This window comes from Falco peregrinus, chromosome 1 (genome assembly GCF_023634155.1).
Source record: "Falco peregrinus isolate bFalPer1 chromosome 1, bFalPer1.pri, whole genome shotgun sequence".
Lineage (NCBI taxonomy): Eukaryota > Metazoa > Chordata > Aves > Falconiformes > Falconidae > Falco > Falco peregrinus.
Window position 1 is genome coordinate 98,800,651 of NC_073721.1, and position 13,059 is coordinate 98,813,709.

Sequence of the window (13,059 nt, forward strand, 5' to 3'; positions counted from 1 at the left end):
GAGCGGAGCGGGGCCCGACTCCGGGTCCCCTCCCCGGCCGGGCTGCCGGGGCCGGGCTCGCTGCAGACGGAGGGGGCTCCGCGCTCGGCCCCCGACGTCGGGTTTTGCCTCGGTTCCCCCAGCGGTCGCAGATGCCCTCCCACCCGCGCAGTCTGCGCACTCAAGCGCGGCATTTGCGCCCTCCGCCCTGCTCCCACGGAGCCACGTTGGGTTCTGCCCCGGGGGCGGGGCCCCCCCCCCCTGCCCCGGCCATGCTCCCCCAAAGAGTCGTGGGCGCAGGAAGCCCGCCGGGGTCCGGGCCAGGCGCCTCGAGGGGGCGGCCGGTGCCAGGCCGGAGAGAGGAGGGAAACCATCTCCGCAGCCCGGGCCCCGGGCCCCTGGCTTCCCCGCAGCCAGAGCCAAAGAGGGCGGGGGGGGGGGGGGGGAAGGATCCGCCGCCCAGTCCCGGCTCGGGTGGGGGGGGCGGTCCGCGGGGGGTTCTGGAGCGTGCCCGGCTGCCGGCGGGCCCGTTTGAGGACCGAGCGGGAGGGCGCGGAGCGCTCCGGCCCGGCAAGACCCTCCTGCAGAGGGTGACATTTCTCCACGGCCCAAGACCCCGAGAACAAACACGGCAGCGACTTAAATAAACACGCACTTAATGATGCAAAACGCTAACAGGGGGGACCGGCACCAGCGGCCGGGCCGCAGCGAGGCCCCGACGGGGTGGGCGGCGGGGGGCAGCCGCTCCCTCACGGCCGGGCGCCCGGCTCCCACGGGGCGGCCCCAGGCGAGGCGCTCCGGCGGGTCCCCTGTCCCCATCCTTCCTCGGGTACCAAGGCACCGGCTCCGCTGCAGCCTGTCGGCTGGGGGGTAAGGGTGGCCAGAGGGACACGGGCTGGCCCTTGCAAAGAAAAGCGCAGCCTGGGTGTTCTGCCATCAGCGTTGTTTAATTTAGACTGTTTAGGTACAATAGAAAATAAACCTGAAAGCACATGCGATTTTTGGTAACAAATACTCGAGACAGACAGCGTCGTCCGCGGGCTCTCTGCAAGCCGGAGGAGGAAGGCGGTGAACGGGGACAGACGGGAGCAGGCGACGTGGAGCTGGCGGGACAGCCTGAAGAATACTCGTTCAGGAGGAAACGGCCGTCGACTTTTATTAGTAGTATCCTAATCTTTAGCCACATCGATGCATTTCACCACCGAGGAGAAGGAAGCTGGGGGCGCGGGCCCCCGGGAGCTCTCTCGCAAACTGCCTCGCACAGCCGCGTTAAGACATAGGCACTTGTTAAAACTCTAATACTGCAGCTTTTGCTTCCCGCCCCCCCTTTTTTTTTAAATTTAAACTACATCGAAATCTTTCTGGTAAGGCTAAATATGAAAAATGTAAACGTAATTTCCCCTCCCTCATCCCGCTATAACACAGGGCTCAGGACTGCGGTTCGCTCCCTCTGCCTCAGTCCCGGCTCCTCGCCGGCCCCGCGGGACCCGGCCGGGCTGCAGCAAGGATGCGCCGGCCGCCCCTGCCCCACCGCGCTGCGGGACTGGGATTTATTTGGCTGGAATCGGGTCCAAGTGGGTTGTTTGGTTGTTCTTTTTGTTTTAGTTGGTTTTGGGTTTTTTTGTTTGGGGTGGGGTTTTTTTTTTGTTTGGTTGTGGGTTTGGGGTTTTTTTGTTGTTTGGGGGTTTTTTTGGGTTTGTTTGTTTTTTTTTTTTTTAATTCCCGTTGGGACTAGCTCGTTTGAACTCGAAGGGCTGAGGGTTTCTGCCGTTCTCTGCGTTTGGCTACGTGGAAAAAATAAAAATCATGGTGATAGTGGGAGACGCTGGGGGGGGGGGGATGGGGACATGGACACTGGACCAGGAGCCGAAGTGGGGTTGTGTGAAAAGAGCCGAGAGTCCCGTCAAGAATCAGCGGGTGAGCTGTAAAACCGGGTGCTGTCCTTTATGTACAACCCAGAGCCTCTGTCCCCAAGCAGAACCTCCTCTCCCGATCCTCCGCCCGCCCGCCGCGGGCCTTTAGGATCCCAGATCCACCAGGCTGGACGTGAGGGGTCCCAGCAGCGAGTCCTGGAGCTGGTGGCCTTGGAGGCTGTGAGGGGTCTGGGATGCGGCTAAGCCGCTCAGGGTGTAGCCGGAGCTCCTGGCGTGGCTGAGGTTCCCCTGCAAGAGCAGGACCGAGTTCTGATCTGGGCTTTGGGGAGGAGAAAACTCTTCCTCGGAGCTGGACATGAGGGGTTTGCTCCCATCCAGAGGCGAGAGTTGGTTCGGTTTGTTGGTGGCCGCGTTGTTGTTTTCCGTGTTCTCCCTGGGGAAGGGGGGTGGGGGTGGGGGGAACAAAAACAACAACAAAAAAAAACCCCAACGGGGATGTTACGGCGGGCGGGAAGCGCCGGGGCTGGGCGCTGTGCTAATGCCCCCAGTAAATCCTTCGCGTTTGATTTCATCGTGGGAGCAGATGCCTCTCCCCAGGAAAAAAGCACCTAATATTATCATAACGGATCGTCCGCGTTTCTTTTTGCCCCCTAGAAATAGGTGTACACCGCACAGCCCGCTAGTTTGGGTGAGGCGGAAAAGTGGGAGAAGGTGGGGGATTTTGGGGGGGCGACTTTTCTCTTTTAATTGAAAGTGAAAGCGCAGCTCGGGGACGAGCAGGGTGCGGGATTTTCTCCAGGAGGCTCGGTGGGGAGGTTGCCAGAGGAGACAAAAAGTGGGGCGATGCCCTCCGTGGCCAGCTGCTTTGCCGGGCCGAACCGCCGCCCCGCACCGAGGCCACCGCGAGCGGCACCGGCCGGGGTGGCCTCGGTGCGGGGCGGCGGCTCGGCCCGGGCAGCGCGGCTCCATCCCCGTCTCCCTCCGGTTCCTCCCTTCTCCGTCCCGGAGCTTCATCTGTCTCCTCCTCCGGGCTTCGGAGCTGCCCTGCCCGATCCCCGGCAATACCCGCCCGCTTCCCCGGGGCTCCGGGACCGCAGGCAGCAAACAAAGGCGGCCCAGCGGCCTGAGGAGGCCGGTGAGGGTCTCGCAGCTCCCCCGGGCAGGTGGGGTCGAGCGGCGGGGAGCTGGGTCCGCTGGATCGCTGGTGGAAAACCCACTTGGGTTTCCACGGAGGGGCAAACCGCAACGCGGTTTAGGAAAAACTGGGATTTGGAAGGAGCGAGGTATTTTCGCCGCTCCCACGCCATCCGCCGCCGGGCGCTCGCCGCGCTCCCGGTCGCCCCCGGCACGAGGAAGCGGGGAGAAAAGGGGAGAACGGATGGGAGGGAGGGGGCACGGGGAAGCGGGGAGAAAAGGGGGAGAACCGAGAGGAGGGGGTGGGGGGGCGGCACGTACCTTTCCTTCGCCTCCGCCGCTCGGTCCCGCTGCCGCCGGTTCTTGAACCAGTTGCTGACCTGGGTGGTGGTGAGACCGGTGGCTTCCGCCAACTCCCGCTTCTCCCGGGGGGACGGGGTAGGGGTTGTGGGCGTACCATTCCCGCAGCACGCCCCGGGATTTCTCCTTGAAGCAGTAGCTGGTTTCCTCGCCGTCCCAGATGGTGCGGGGCAAAGGGAATTTTCGGCGGACGCGGTATTTGCCGACGGCGCCCAAGGGTCTGCCCCGCAGTTTCTCGGCTTCCACGTAATGTGCCTTCAGCCAGAGCTGCTGAAGCTTGGGATGGTTGTGGGGGGGAGAACTGGTGGCTCTCCAGGATCTTGTAGAGCTCGCGGAAGTTGCCCCGGTGGAAGGCCACCACCGCCTTGGCCTTCAGGACGCTCTCGTTCTTGTGCAGGTGGTCGCAGGCCGGCAGCGACCAGAGGAACCGGCCCAGCCTCTCTAGGTTCCCCCCTTGCTGCAGCACCTCGCAGACGCAGGCGACCTGCTCCTGCGTGAAGCCAAACGACGGCAACATCGACATGGCCGAGGGGCGGCGGCAGCGGCAGGAGGCGGTGGCGGGCACCCCGCGGGAGCGCGGCGGCGAAGGGGCGTGGGGGGAGCCGCCCGCCGGTCCCGGTCCCGGTCCTGGGCCCGGCCCCAGAGCGGGGAGGCGCGGCGGCAGCCGGGGGCGGGCGAGCGGGGATGCTCGTCGCGGCGCCGGGGGGACTTTGTCCCAGCTCCGCCGCCGCCGCGCTTAAAGCGCCCGAGCCCCCGCGCCGCGCTGATTGGGCGCCCGCGGCTCGGCCCCCGCCGCGGCGGGCCCGGCCCGGCCCGGCCCAGCCCAGCCCAGCCCAGCCCAGCCCGGCCCGGCGGGCAGAGCCTCGGCACGGGCGGGCGGGGCCTGGCGGCGAGGACCCCGGCCCCGGCCTCTGCCGCCGCGGCTGCGCTTCTCGCCGCCGCCTCTGCGCGGGTGCGGCCCCGGCGGCGGCTGCGGGGGGCGCCCCGTCGCCCCGCACCCCCCGGGCGCATCCCTGGGGAAGCTGCTCCCGGCGGGCTTCGCCTTTCTTTCTTCCACTCTCCTTCCCCCCACCCCCCGTCCCAAACCCCTGCGCCCCCTCCCCCGCCCGCCCGCCGTCCCCTGCCAAGCCGGCCCGTATTTAATTACATTAACGCTGGGGATGAATAAATAATGTTTTAGCGAGTAGCTAAATAACGCGCGGGGCCGTGCGCCCCCGCTACCCCCGTGCGGCCCCCCTGCCCCCGCTGTGGCCGCTGGGCCGCGGGGGGGTCCCGGCGCGGCAGGTCGGGGCGGCCCCGGGGAGCCCCCGCGGAAGCCGCGCAGGCGGCGGGTGGCAAAACTGCACCGGCCGGCGGCGCTTTAATTAGCCTCATCCTCATTTACACACCTCGCTCAAAAGCAATTATTTGAAAAATTAGAAAACAATTAGGCTCCCTTAGCAAAGGTAATCTATTGTCGGTAGCAGGGCCGGGCTGGGAGATGAGGACAATGCGGTGAGATAAGGGCAGGGAGCGCTGGGAAGAGGGTGTCTTTATGGCTGTATTTATCTTTGATTAGATAAGTCGAAAGCCGCGTTTTAAGCACACTCCGGAACGCTCCTGATTCAAGAACGAGTGCGCTCCGCGGGTGCTAATAACCATCGCGGGGCTCTTTAAAACCTGTTTGTCTTCGCCAGAGACGTTGGGATTTATTGGACTTCAGATGCTGGAAGGGAAGAGCAGCCCGGCTGCGGCCGAGGCGGAGCAGGGCTCGGACCCGGGGCGGCGGCGCTCCCCTGCCCGCTCCCTGCCCGCGGCACGGCGCCGTGCGGCTCGGCACGGGAAAGGCCGGTCCCGGGATTTTCCCTAAATCCGGATTGTTGTTTCTCCCATGTACTTCGCGCCTCGGGGCTGTTTAAAATAAGCCCCTGCCACCCAGTCTGTACAGTGCCTTTACTATGTGCGCTGGAGTCAGGGCGCTTCTATATCCCATGACCATGTGTCTGGTAATTTTCCCTTGCCATTTTATTTTAGTACTTATGATGTTGCAGATGAAGTCTTAAAGAGCTGCAATGTCCTCCCAGAAGGAATGTCTGCTTGGAACAGATCCTTATTGACAAGGCAGCTGTGTGGGGACCGGAACGGAGCCTTAAACCCGGCTCTAAAAGCAACTAATACCCTAAAGTCTGGAGCAAGTGCGCAGAATTATAACGCATGGACTCGCAGCCGCCCGCGGCCGCGTCCTGCAGGAGCAGTGCCCTGCCCCGCCTGGGAGATGGCCTCCCCCGTCCCTCCTTTTCTATTGTTATTCATTTAAAATATTTTTCTTTCTTTCTTTCGAACAAGGCGCTCAGCTCAGGAAAAGCACGGACCTGAGGTTTTGTACCTTCAGGATGACAGAAGTGCAAAGCGGGGCTGGGGAAGCTCCTTGCCATCTTAACGACAGCGCGTTTCTCTTGCCCTCACATTTCTCCTCTCTCCCCCTCTTTTCCCCTTTAAAAGGCCGACAAGAACACACACCGCTCCGGCTGGGAATAAGCAAATTATTCCGATGCGGCCGACGGCGGAGCTGACAGGGACGGGCGAGGGCTGAGCTGAGGCTTCCCCGCGATTTCTAAGCGGGGCTTTATGCTTGTGTGTCACTAAAATTCACCCAAGAAGGGGACAGACTCGCTGGGCTCTACCTGAGAGTTATACACTGCGGAAGAGAACCGGTCAGCATCCATGTTAATTATTGCCCGGGGTTGGTTTTCCTAAGAATTGGAAACCTTCCACTTCAAACCACGGGAAAAGGTAGATGAATTCCCAGACCACCCCATCCCATTTAGCCCTTGAAAAATCACCCAGAAAAAACAGTTTCGAGCCACTATAAAAAAAAAAAAAGCAGATGCAAATAACTAAATAACAACACAACGGCGCGGAGCTGCCGCCGGCCGCTCCTCGGTGATTTATTTTGTTTCTCGGCGGCGATGGCGCAGCGCGGGGGGCTCTCCCCGCTGCCCACCCCGGGGGCAGCGCTTGGCTTCGCACCCCCGGCGGGCTCCCCACCGCCGGGCCTGGCAGCTCCGCGCCCGCGGAGAGACGGCGGCTGCCCGAGGGGCCGGTACGCGGCCGCGGGGTCCTCCGCGCCTCGGGGCGCCGGTCGGCGCCGTTTGTGCGGGAAATTAATTTATTCGCTTGTTTATTCGATGCGGCGTTACAGCGCGCAGAGCGGGGATGGAGGCGGATCCCACGCAACGCTCTGCCGGTTTTCCTCGATTTCGCCAGAAAACCCAAAGCAAAGCGCAAAAAATAACCCGAACACGACTCCCATCTCCCCCCCTCCCCCCCCCTTAGAAATAAAGTTTTTCCCCAACCAAATTTTTTTTTTCTTTAAGTGTGAGGGTCTGGAGGAAACAAATAGCGCAGCAAAATAAAATCAGCGGCATTTTTTTCGGAGCCCCGTCTCGGCGCGGTGATAACGGGGGCTGGAGGCTGGGAGCCGCCGGGGCAGTAACACAACGCTGCCCCTTTCCGAACCTTTCGAAGGCGAAATCCAAAACCGACCCATTAAGTCAATGAGGGTTGTGTTGTAGAGGGCTCCTTTCCCATCCACTTGCTGTTCTGAAAAATAGATCGCATTTCGTTATCTCGAGTGAGGATCTGCAACGTGATACCGGATCCGCGCTGCCTTCCCTGCCGAACGCGAGGCGCAGGGGAGACAGCCAGCTTCCCCGGCTTATTCCTGAACAATAAAGGATTTGTATTTTCTTTCTCTCCCTCTTTTCCCCCTCCTTTATTATTCTATTTTTTAATGAGGAAGGACGAACCCTCTCCATATGCATCGCTCCTCTCCTGCAAGAGCCTTTGGCCCGGTGCGCCTGCAAACCGGTGCAACCTTTAATTACTTGTTAGTAAATTGCCCTCCAGACACCTGTAAAAACAAAGCCGGTGTCCGCGGGGCGGGGGCCGTGTCCCTGGCCGGGCCCCCCGCTCCTGCGCCCGGGGGTGCCCGGCGGCGGGGGTCCCCCGCCCCGAGCGGGGTCAGGCCGGGCCGGGGCTGCCGGAGGAGGGACGGGACGGGACGGGACGGGACGGGACGGGACGGGGCGGCTGGGCGAGGGGCACGGCGAGGCCTTCCCGGCGTGGCCGATCCCCAGGGCACAAAGGGCTCTTTCTTCGCGCACTTAGCGGGACATTTTTCAAAGGATAAGAGGTGACCACACGTTGGGTTTTTTTCTCTCCGAGGGCCGACATGTCTGTCTGTCCCTGTCCCCCCACACCCTTATTTTGTCCCGGTTCCCCCCCGCCCCCCCCCCCCTTGCCTGCTCCTTCATGTACCTCCTGGATGCTGACTCTTTTAAGCTACGAAGAATTTCCTTTGGGGAGGTGAAACCCTCCAGCTCCTCCTGTTCAGAGGAAAGTGCTAGTGATGGTAATACGGGGTGACACTAAATAAACAGTTAAAGCAGGACTGGAAAGATGGAGTTAATTATCCAGTGAGCTACATTTAAACTGAGACCAGGAGGGGCTGATTTGTTTTGGCGCAGGGAACTGAGGAGACGAGCCACCAAGGTCTCCTTGCTCCTCTTTGGAGGCTTCTTAGTTGTCCTTGCTGTCGCCGGCTCAGGGACCAGCGTCCTCTGGCCCGGGTGGGCGAGCCCGGCAGGGCCCCCCCGCGCCGCCTGCCCAGCCCCGGGGCCGCGGCGCTGGGCAGCTTCGGTGCGTGCGAGCGGGAGGCTTCAGGGGGTCCAGAGGTGGGCTTTTGCCATGTTTGTTTGCTTTTTCCTTCCCCAGAAGTTAGATAAATTACCGTCTGTGCGGCTCGCCAGTGCCTCTGCTCCTCAGGTAAGTCTGCATACGAGCAGCAGCCCCGCGATCAGCTTTTGTTTTTTTCAATTTTCCCTCCTCCTTCCTTCTTTTTTCTCCTCTTTTTTTTTTTTTTTTTTTAAGAAGTCTGATATTAATAATCCCCGTATGCCCCGCTTTCCGGGTCATTACGGTACTGCTGGTCTCTAATCAATCCTAATGCGATGGCAATTGGAGTCTCTGATGAATGCATCTCAGGTTTCTTGTAATGGCTCTACCACATTTTCCTGGACCTCCTTCTTTAACCTGAGATGCCAGGGGGACGTCTCCGTTCTCAGCTGCTGATTACTTCAAGATGTTTGGGCTGGTGTGGGGAGAGAGGGAGCGAGCGAGGCAGCCTGCCCCTGAATAAGCTGGAACCGAATTGGATGAGCCGTTTCCTAAATCAAAGGACAGCGGCGGGGTTTAACTCCTTTTCTGCACGGGAGCCCGGGCTCTCCTTCCAGCGGCACCGGCCCCGCTGCACCCCCCCTGCGTGGTCGTGTCTGCCTGCGTGACACGACGCTCGGGGACCCACGCGCCTCCGGGTGCGCAGCTCCCCCATCAGCTGCCGTGTACCCCCCGCAAAAGAGGACCCCCCCCCGCCATCCCCAGCCGCTCACATCTCCCCAACACCCCCAGTGCTGCTGGCGGGCCCGCCACCCCCCCCCCCTCCCCCACCACCGGGGGCTGGGAGCTTCCTGCGGGCTCGCAGGGACCGCGCAGCAGCAGCGCGGTATTAGCGAGGCGATTCGCGTTTTCGCGGCATTGTTTTCCTCCCATTTCTCAGCATAATGGCATTTGCCGTAACCCGAGACAATGATAATTGCATCTTCGGGCGTGGGTTTTTTTTGTGTGTTTGGTTGTTGTTTGTTTTTTTGGGTGTTTTGGTTTTTTTGTTTTTCTTTTTTAAATAAAATAATGTCGCTCGGATTAGGCTGCGGCCAAGGTGGGCGCTGGGCTGCCGCCGGACCGATCGCTGCTTCCCCGGGGCACCAGCTCTTCCCCGCACCGGCGAGAGGTCCCTCCGTGGGAGCGAACCCCCCCGCAGGCCCCCCGCGGCCGGCAGCGCCACATGCCCCCATCGCCACCCGGCCCGGGGGGCGGCCCCGCCTGCGCGCCGATGAAACGCGGGTGTGCCTGGGGGGGATACGTATTCCAAACGAATAATTTAATTTCTCTGCGCCGGGACGCGATGTAAAGATTAATCCCCAGCAGGAGAGCAGCGAGGGTGAAAGACAGCCCCTTCTCCCGGGGGGCTGGGCTCTGCGTGGGCAGGCAGGAGCACGGCCGCGGGTGGGATGTATGTACCGCGGGTGGGATGTATGTACCGCGGGTGGGTGGGTCCCAGCTGTACCTCAGCGGTGCCACATGCGCCGTGAATGAGTCATTCGCAAAACCGAAACAAACCACGCACGCCTGCTCGCCCGGGCGAGGCTGCTTCGCCGGGCCGGTACGCGCCCCCTCCGCCGTGAGCGGCGGAGCGCGGGACCCCCCGGGGGGGGGAGGCTGCGGGGCACCGCGCCGATACGCGCAGGACAGAGCGCGGGCGCGCAGGGCTGCGCGGTGCGCGCAGCTGGGAGCTGCGGGGCGGGCGGGGGAACCGGGAGTGCGGGGGCAGCGCCGCTGCAGCCACACCGTGCACACGTGTAGCGCGCACACGCGTGTGCGCCCACCACCCCCTCGCACCCCCCGCTCCGTGAGCTCACCACCCCCCTGTGGCCCACCCCCCGGACTGACCCCCCAACGTCCACCCACGTGCACACCATTGCCTACGAAGGCGTGTGCGCAGACACGCGTGTGAACGGTGGCTCACGTGTGCACAGACATCCCTGTCCACACCCACGTGTGCATGCCCACCCCCCCATGCTCCCACCCACTCACAGGTGGGCAGGTGCCCATGGGCACACACGTCGAGCCCTGTGAATCCTCCCACAGCCCTGTGTGCATGTTCCCACCCACGTGCCCACACCCCACCCATGCGTGTGCCACCCACATACACCAGTGACACCCACCAGTGTGCACACGGGTCTTCCCCACAGGTGTCTGGGGCAAGCTGGGTGCTCCGGAGTGGCATGTGGGTGGGTCCTGTCCATCTCCCCCTTAGGTGGGGGCTGGGGCAGCGGGGTGCTGGACACTGGGAAAGCTGAAAAAAAATCTCAGATCCCCTATTTTTGGGGGGAAAAAAAGGCAGGGGGTGTGCAGTGGTTTTTTTCTGCAAGACATTGCAATGTTTTTTGTGCAAAATGCTGAAAAAAAAATTCAGAGGGGAAAAAAACCAAAGCCATTTGGAAGGGGGCTGCCAGGCCCCCCCTCCCCCCCCACCCCCCCAGGTTGAGGAAAGTGGCCCAGGGCTGGTGGTGTCCCCCTTGCCACCCCACAGGGCCCCCACCAAGGCCCGGCCACCCGGTCCCCACAGCTGCAGTGGGACGGGGGGTCAAACCTGGTCCTGCTCGCTGTGCCCTAAGCCCCCTCCCACAGCACCACCCTCACACGCTCATAGCCCGCTCCCAAAGCAGGCGCTGCGGGGGCCGTGGGTGGGCGCCGGAGTTCACATGCAGGGCTCTGTCTGCTGCGCGCTTTGTGTTCGGGCATCGGACAAATACTGTCATTGCTGGGGGACTGCGCTGATTGCAGTTGGGCCAAGGGGAGAAGCACCGTCAGCCCTTTGGATGGGCACGCGTGTGGTTTTGGGAGGGTGGTTGGGCAGCGGGTGCCTGTCCGTGGGGATGCAGGGTCGGGGGCCTGTCCCGCACCCGCTGCCTCAGTGGGTTTCTGAGCGAGCTGCAAGAAAGGGACCTTTCACCTCTCATTAGTGATGCCATCAGCGGCTTGGCAGAGCAGAGCTGAGGTCATGTTACATATGGCACACAGTCTGTTCAGTGCCGGCAACGCCAGCTTTGAAATTTTAGAGAGGGGAAAGGTCACCTTGCGTAAGCTGAGGTCTGGGGGTCCTCCACTCTGTCTGCGCCTTGGGTGGGTCTCCATATGCTTCCATTGTCGCCAGCCTTGCTCCGTCTGGCCCTGAGAGATGCTCAGCCTGTCTCCTCTTCAGCCTCCTGAATTTGCAGGGAATCACTTAAATGAAGGGAATATTTTCACACTGCCTTTTCTTTTCCCTTACAGAAAGTCTCTCCCAGCACTGTTGTTTTTTTTTCTCCTTTCTCTTCCCAGCATAAACCTGTCTCTAATGACTGATTATTTTTCCAAACAACATATAATGCAGCTTTCCAGGAGAAAATTAGTTGTCTTTGTTTATCAGCAGATCTGCCCAGATGGATAAGTTTACCTTTCTCAGATGTGGGTATATAATTTCATAGACCTTCAAAAGTGTCGTGCTTCCATGGTGATTAAAACTTCTCGCTTCTGGATCTTGCTGGGGTATTTCAGGTTTCATGCCACTAGATCTTAGAAAAGCACATCTGTACAGTCATATTTCTTTCATGTGAAGAGCCAAAAAAAAAGCAAACCCAATGTATTTTATGTTTGGAAAGATATGACACATTATGTTAAATTAATTCCTGGTGTAATTCACTATGTTGAATTTTGGTAGGATCCTGTCAGGACTTCATCTGGAATGATTCTGGAGGTGGTGATTGTGGGGAAGAAATGACCGTTTTCCCACGTACGATGGCCAACAGCATAAGTTCATGACCCTTCTCAGCCCCACTGCAAAATCTTATTTTGCAAACTTAATTTTTTAAATACATGGGGCCTGATTCTTAAGCTCTTAAAGTAACTTGGATAGGAGTTTCTGGCATGCAGCTGTTGCAGAGAGATCTTCAAAAGGACATTTGCTTCTACACAGGTCATAACTAAAAAGGCTCTAAATGAAATAGATGCTTATCTTGAGAATCCTGGGGAAGCTGGAGCTGAACCAACATGCGGTGTGGATTCAGGATACACCTTTCTGCCTGCTCCAGCGAGGCATCCAAACAGCCACATTAAAGGGAGCTCATTCCAATTTCCTACTAATAGGGCTACTTGCTTGGATTTTAATTTTTAAATAGGAATAATCTGCTGCTGCCTGTCAAAGAGAAGGGTTGGGAGCAGAGGTATGAGACGGCTTATTTTCAGAAGTGGGGATGCTGAGATCTGTCTGCTTTTTGTCACAAATGATGTTTTCCTAGCATGGGGCTGAACTGCACTCTTGGTTATTGAGTGCAAATCTGTTGATTTAAATGGAGTTTGTTGCAAGTGGGAACAGGATTTAGCCATAATTTTCCACTGCTCTCTAATCACTGTAGTCTGAGGAAAGCAACATATGTATAGTGGTAGCTGAGATACAGGAGGGGTGGAAGCTTTCTACCAATGAGAACCACATTAAATAATTAATTCCCAATTGCCTTTCTACATTAGTGCTTTCAGCTAAAAAAGCTGGTTGGCTTTGTAAAGCCCCAGGCAATGAAACATTTGGTGCATTGTCAGTCCAAAAGTGGAGGTAATAGATACCCAGGGTGGCTGGAAAAGTGCTGCTCTCCATCCTGCCATTTACATATTCCAGCTGCACAGCCTCATTCTTCATCCCCTCCTTTGCCTTACTTAAGTTTAAGAGGATAGCATCTCTTCCGAGGTGGCTGCTGAGGAAGCCAAAAGTGTATTTATTTTACCCAAACCAGAAGAACTTAATGTTTGAGTCTAAAACCGGAGTATACAAAAGTTGTTCTCTTTTTTTATCAGCAGACCAAACCTGATGGGTTAATAAGGAAAGGGATGAATTTCCCCCTCCTTTCCCATTTGCCCCCCTTGCCCCAGCTGCTGGTCCCCCAAGCTCAGCCTGTCTTCTCAGGTCAGGTTGGGATCTTCTGGGCTTGTACATCATTTTCAATAAAGATCTTGCCATGAGAAATGAGTTAACAAGCCTTTTGATGTGCAAGTCATCAGAGACCGCTCCGCTCACCTTCTG

At 59.3% G+C, this 13,059-nt stretch overlaps 1 protein-coding gene across 1 annotated transcript; it reads right to left on the reverse strand.

Moving 5' to 3' along the window:
• Positions 1–907: 907 nt before the first annotated feature.
• SIX1 (SIX homeobox 1) lies at positions 908–4,142 on the reverse strand. Its single transcript, XM_027793083.2, is given in 4 exon segments — positions 908–2,286; positions 3,309–3,424; positions 3,426–3,641; positions 3,643–4,142. Coding segments are annotated over 4 exon segments (849 nt in total). The 5' UTR covers positions 3,871–4,142; the 3' UTR covers positions 908–1,997.
• Between the last annotated feature and the right edge of the window lie 8,917 nt (positions 4,143–13,059).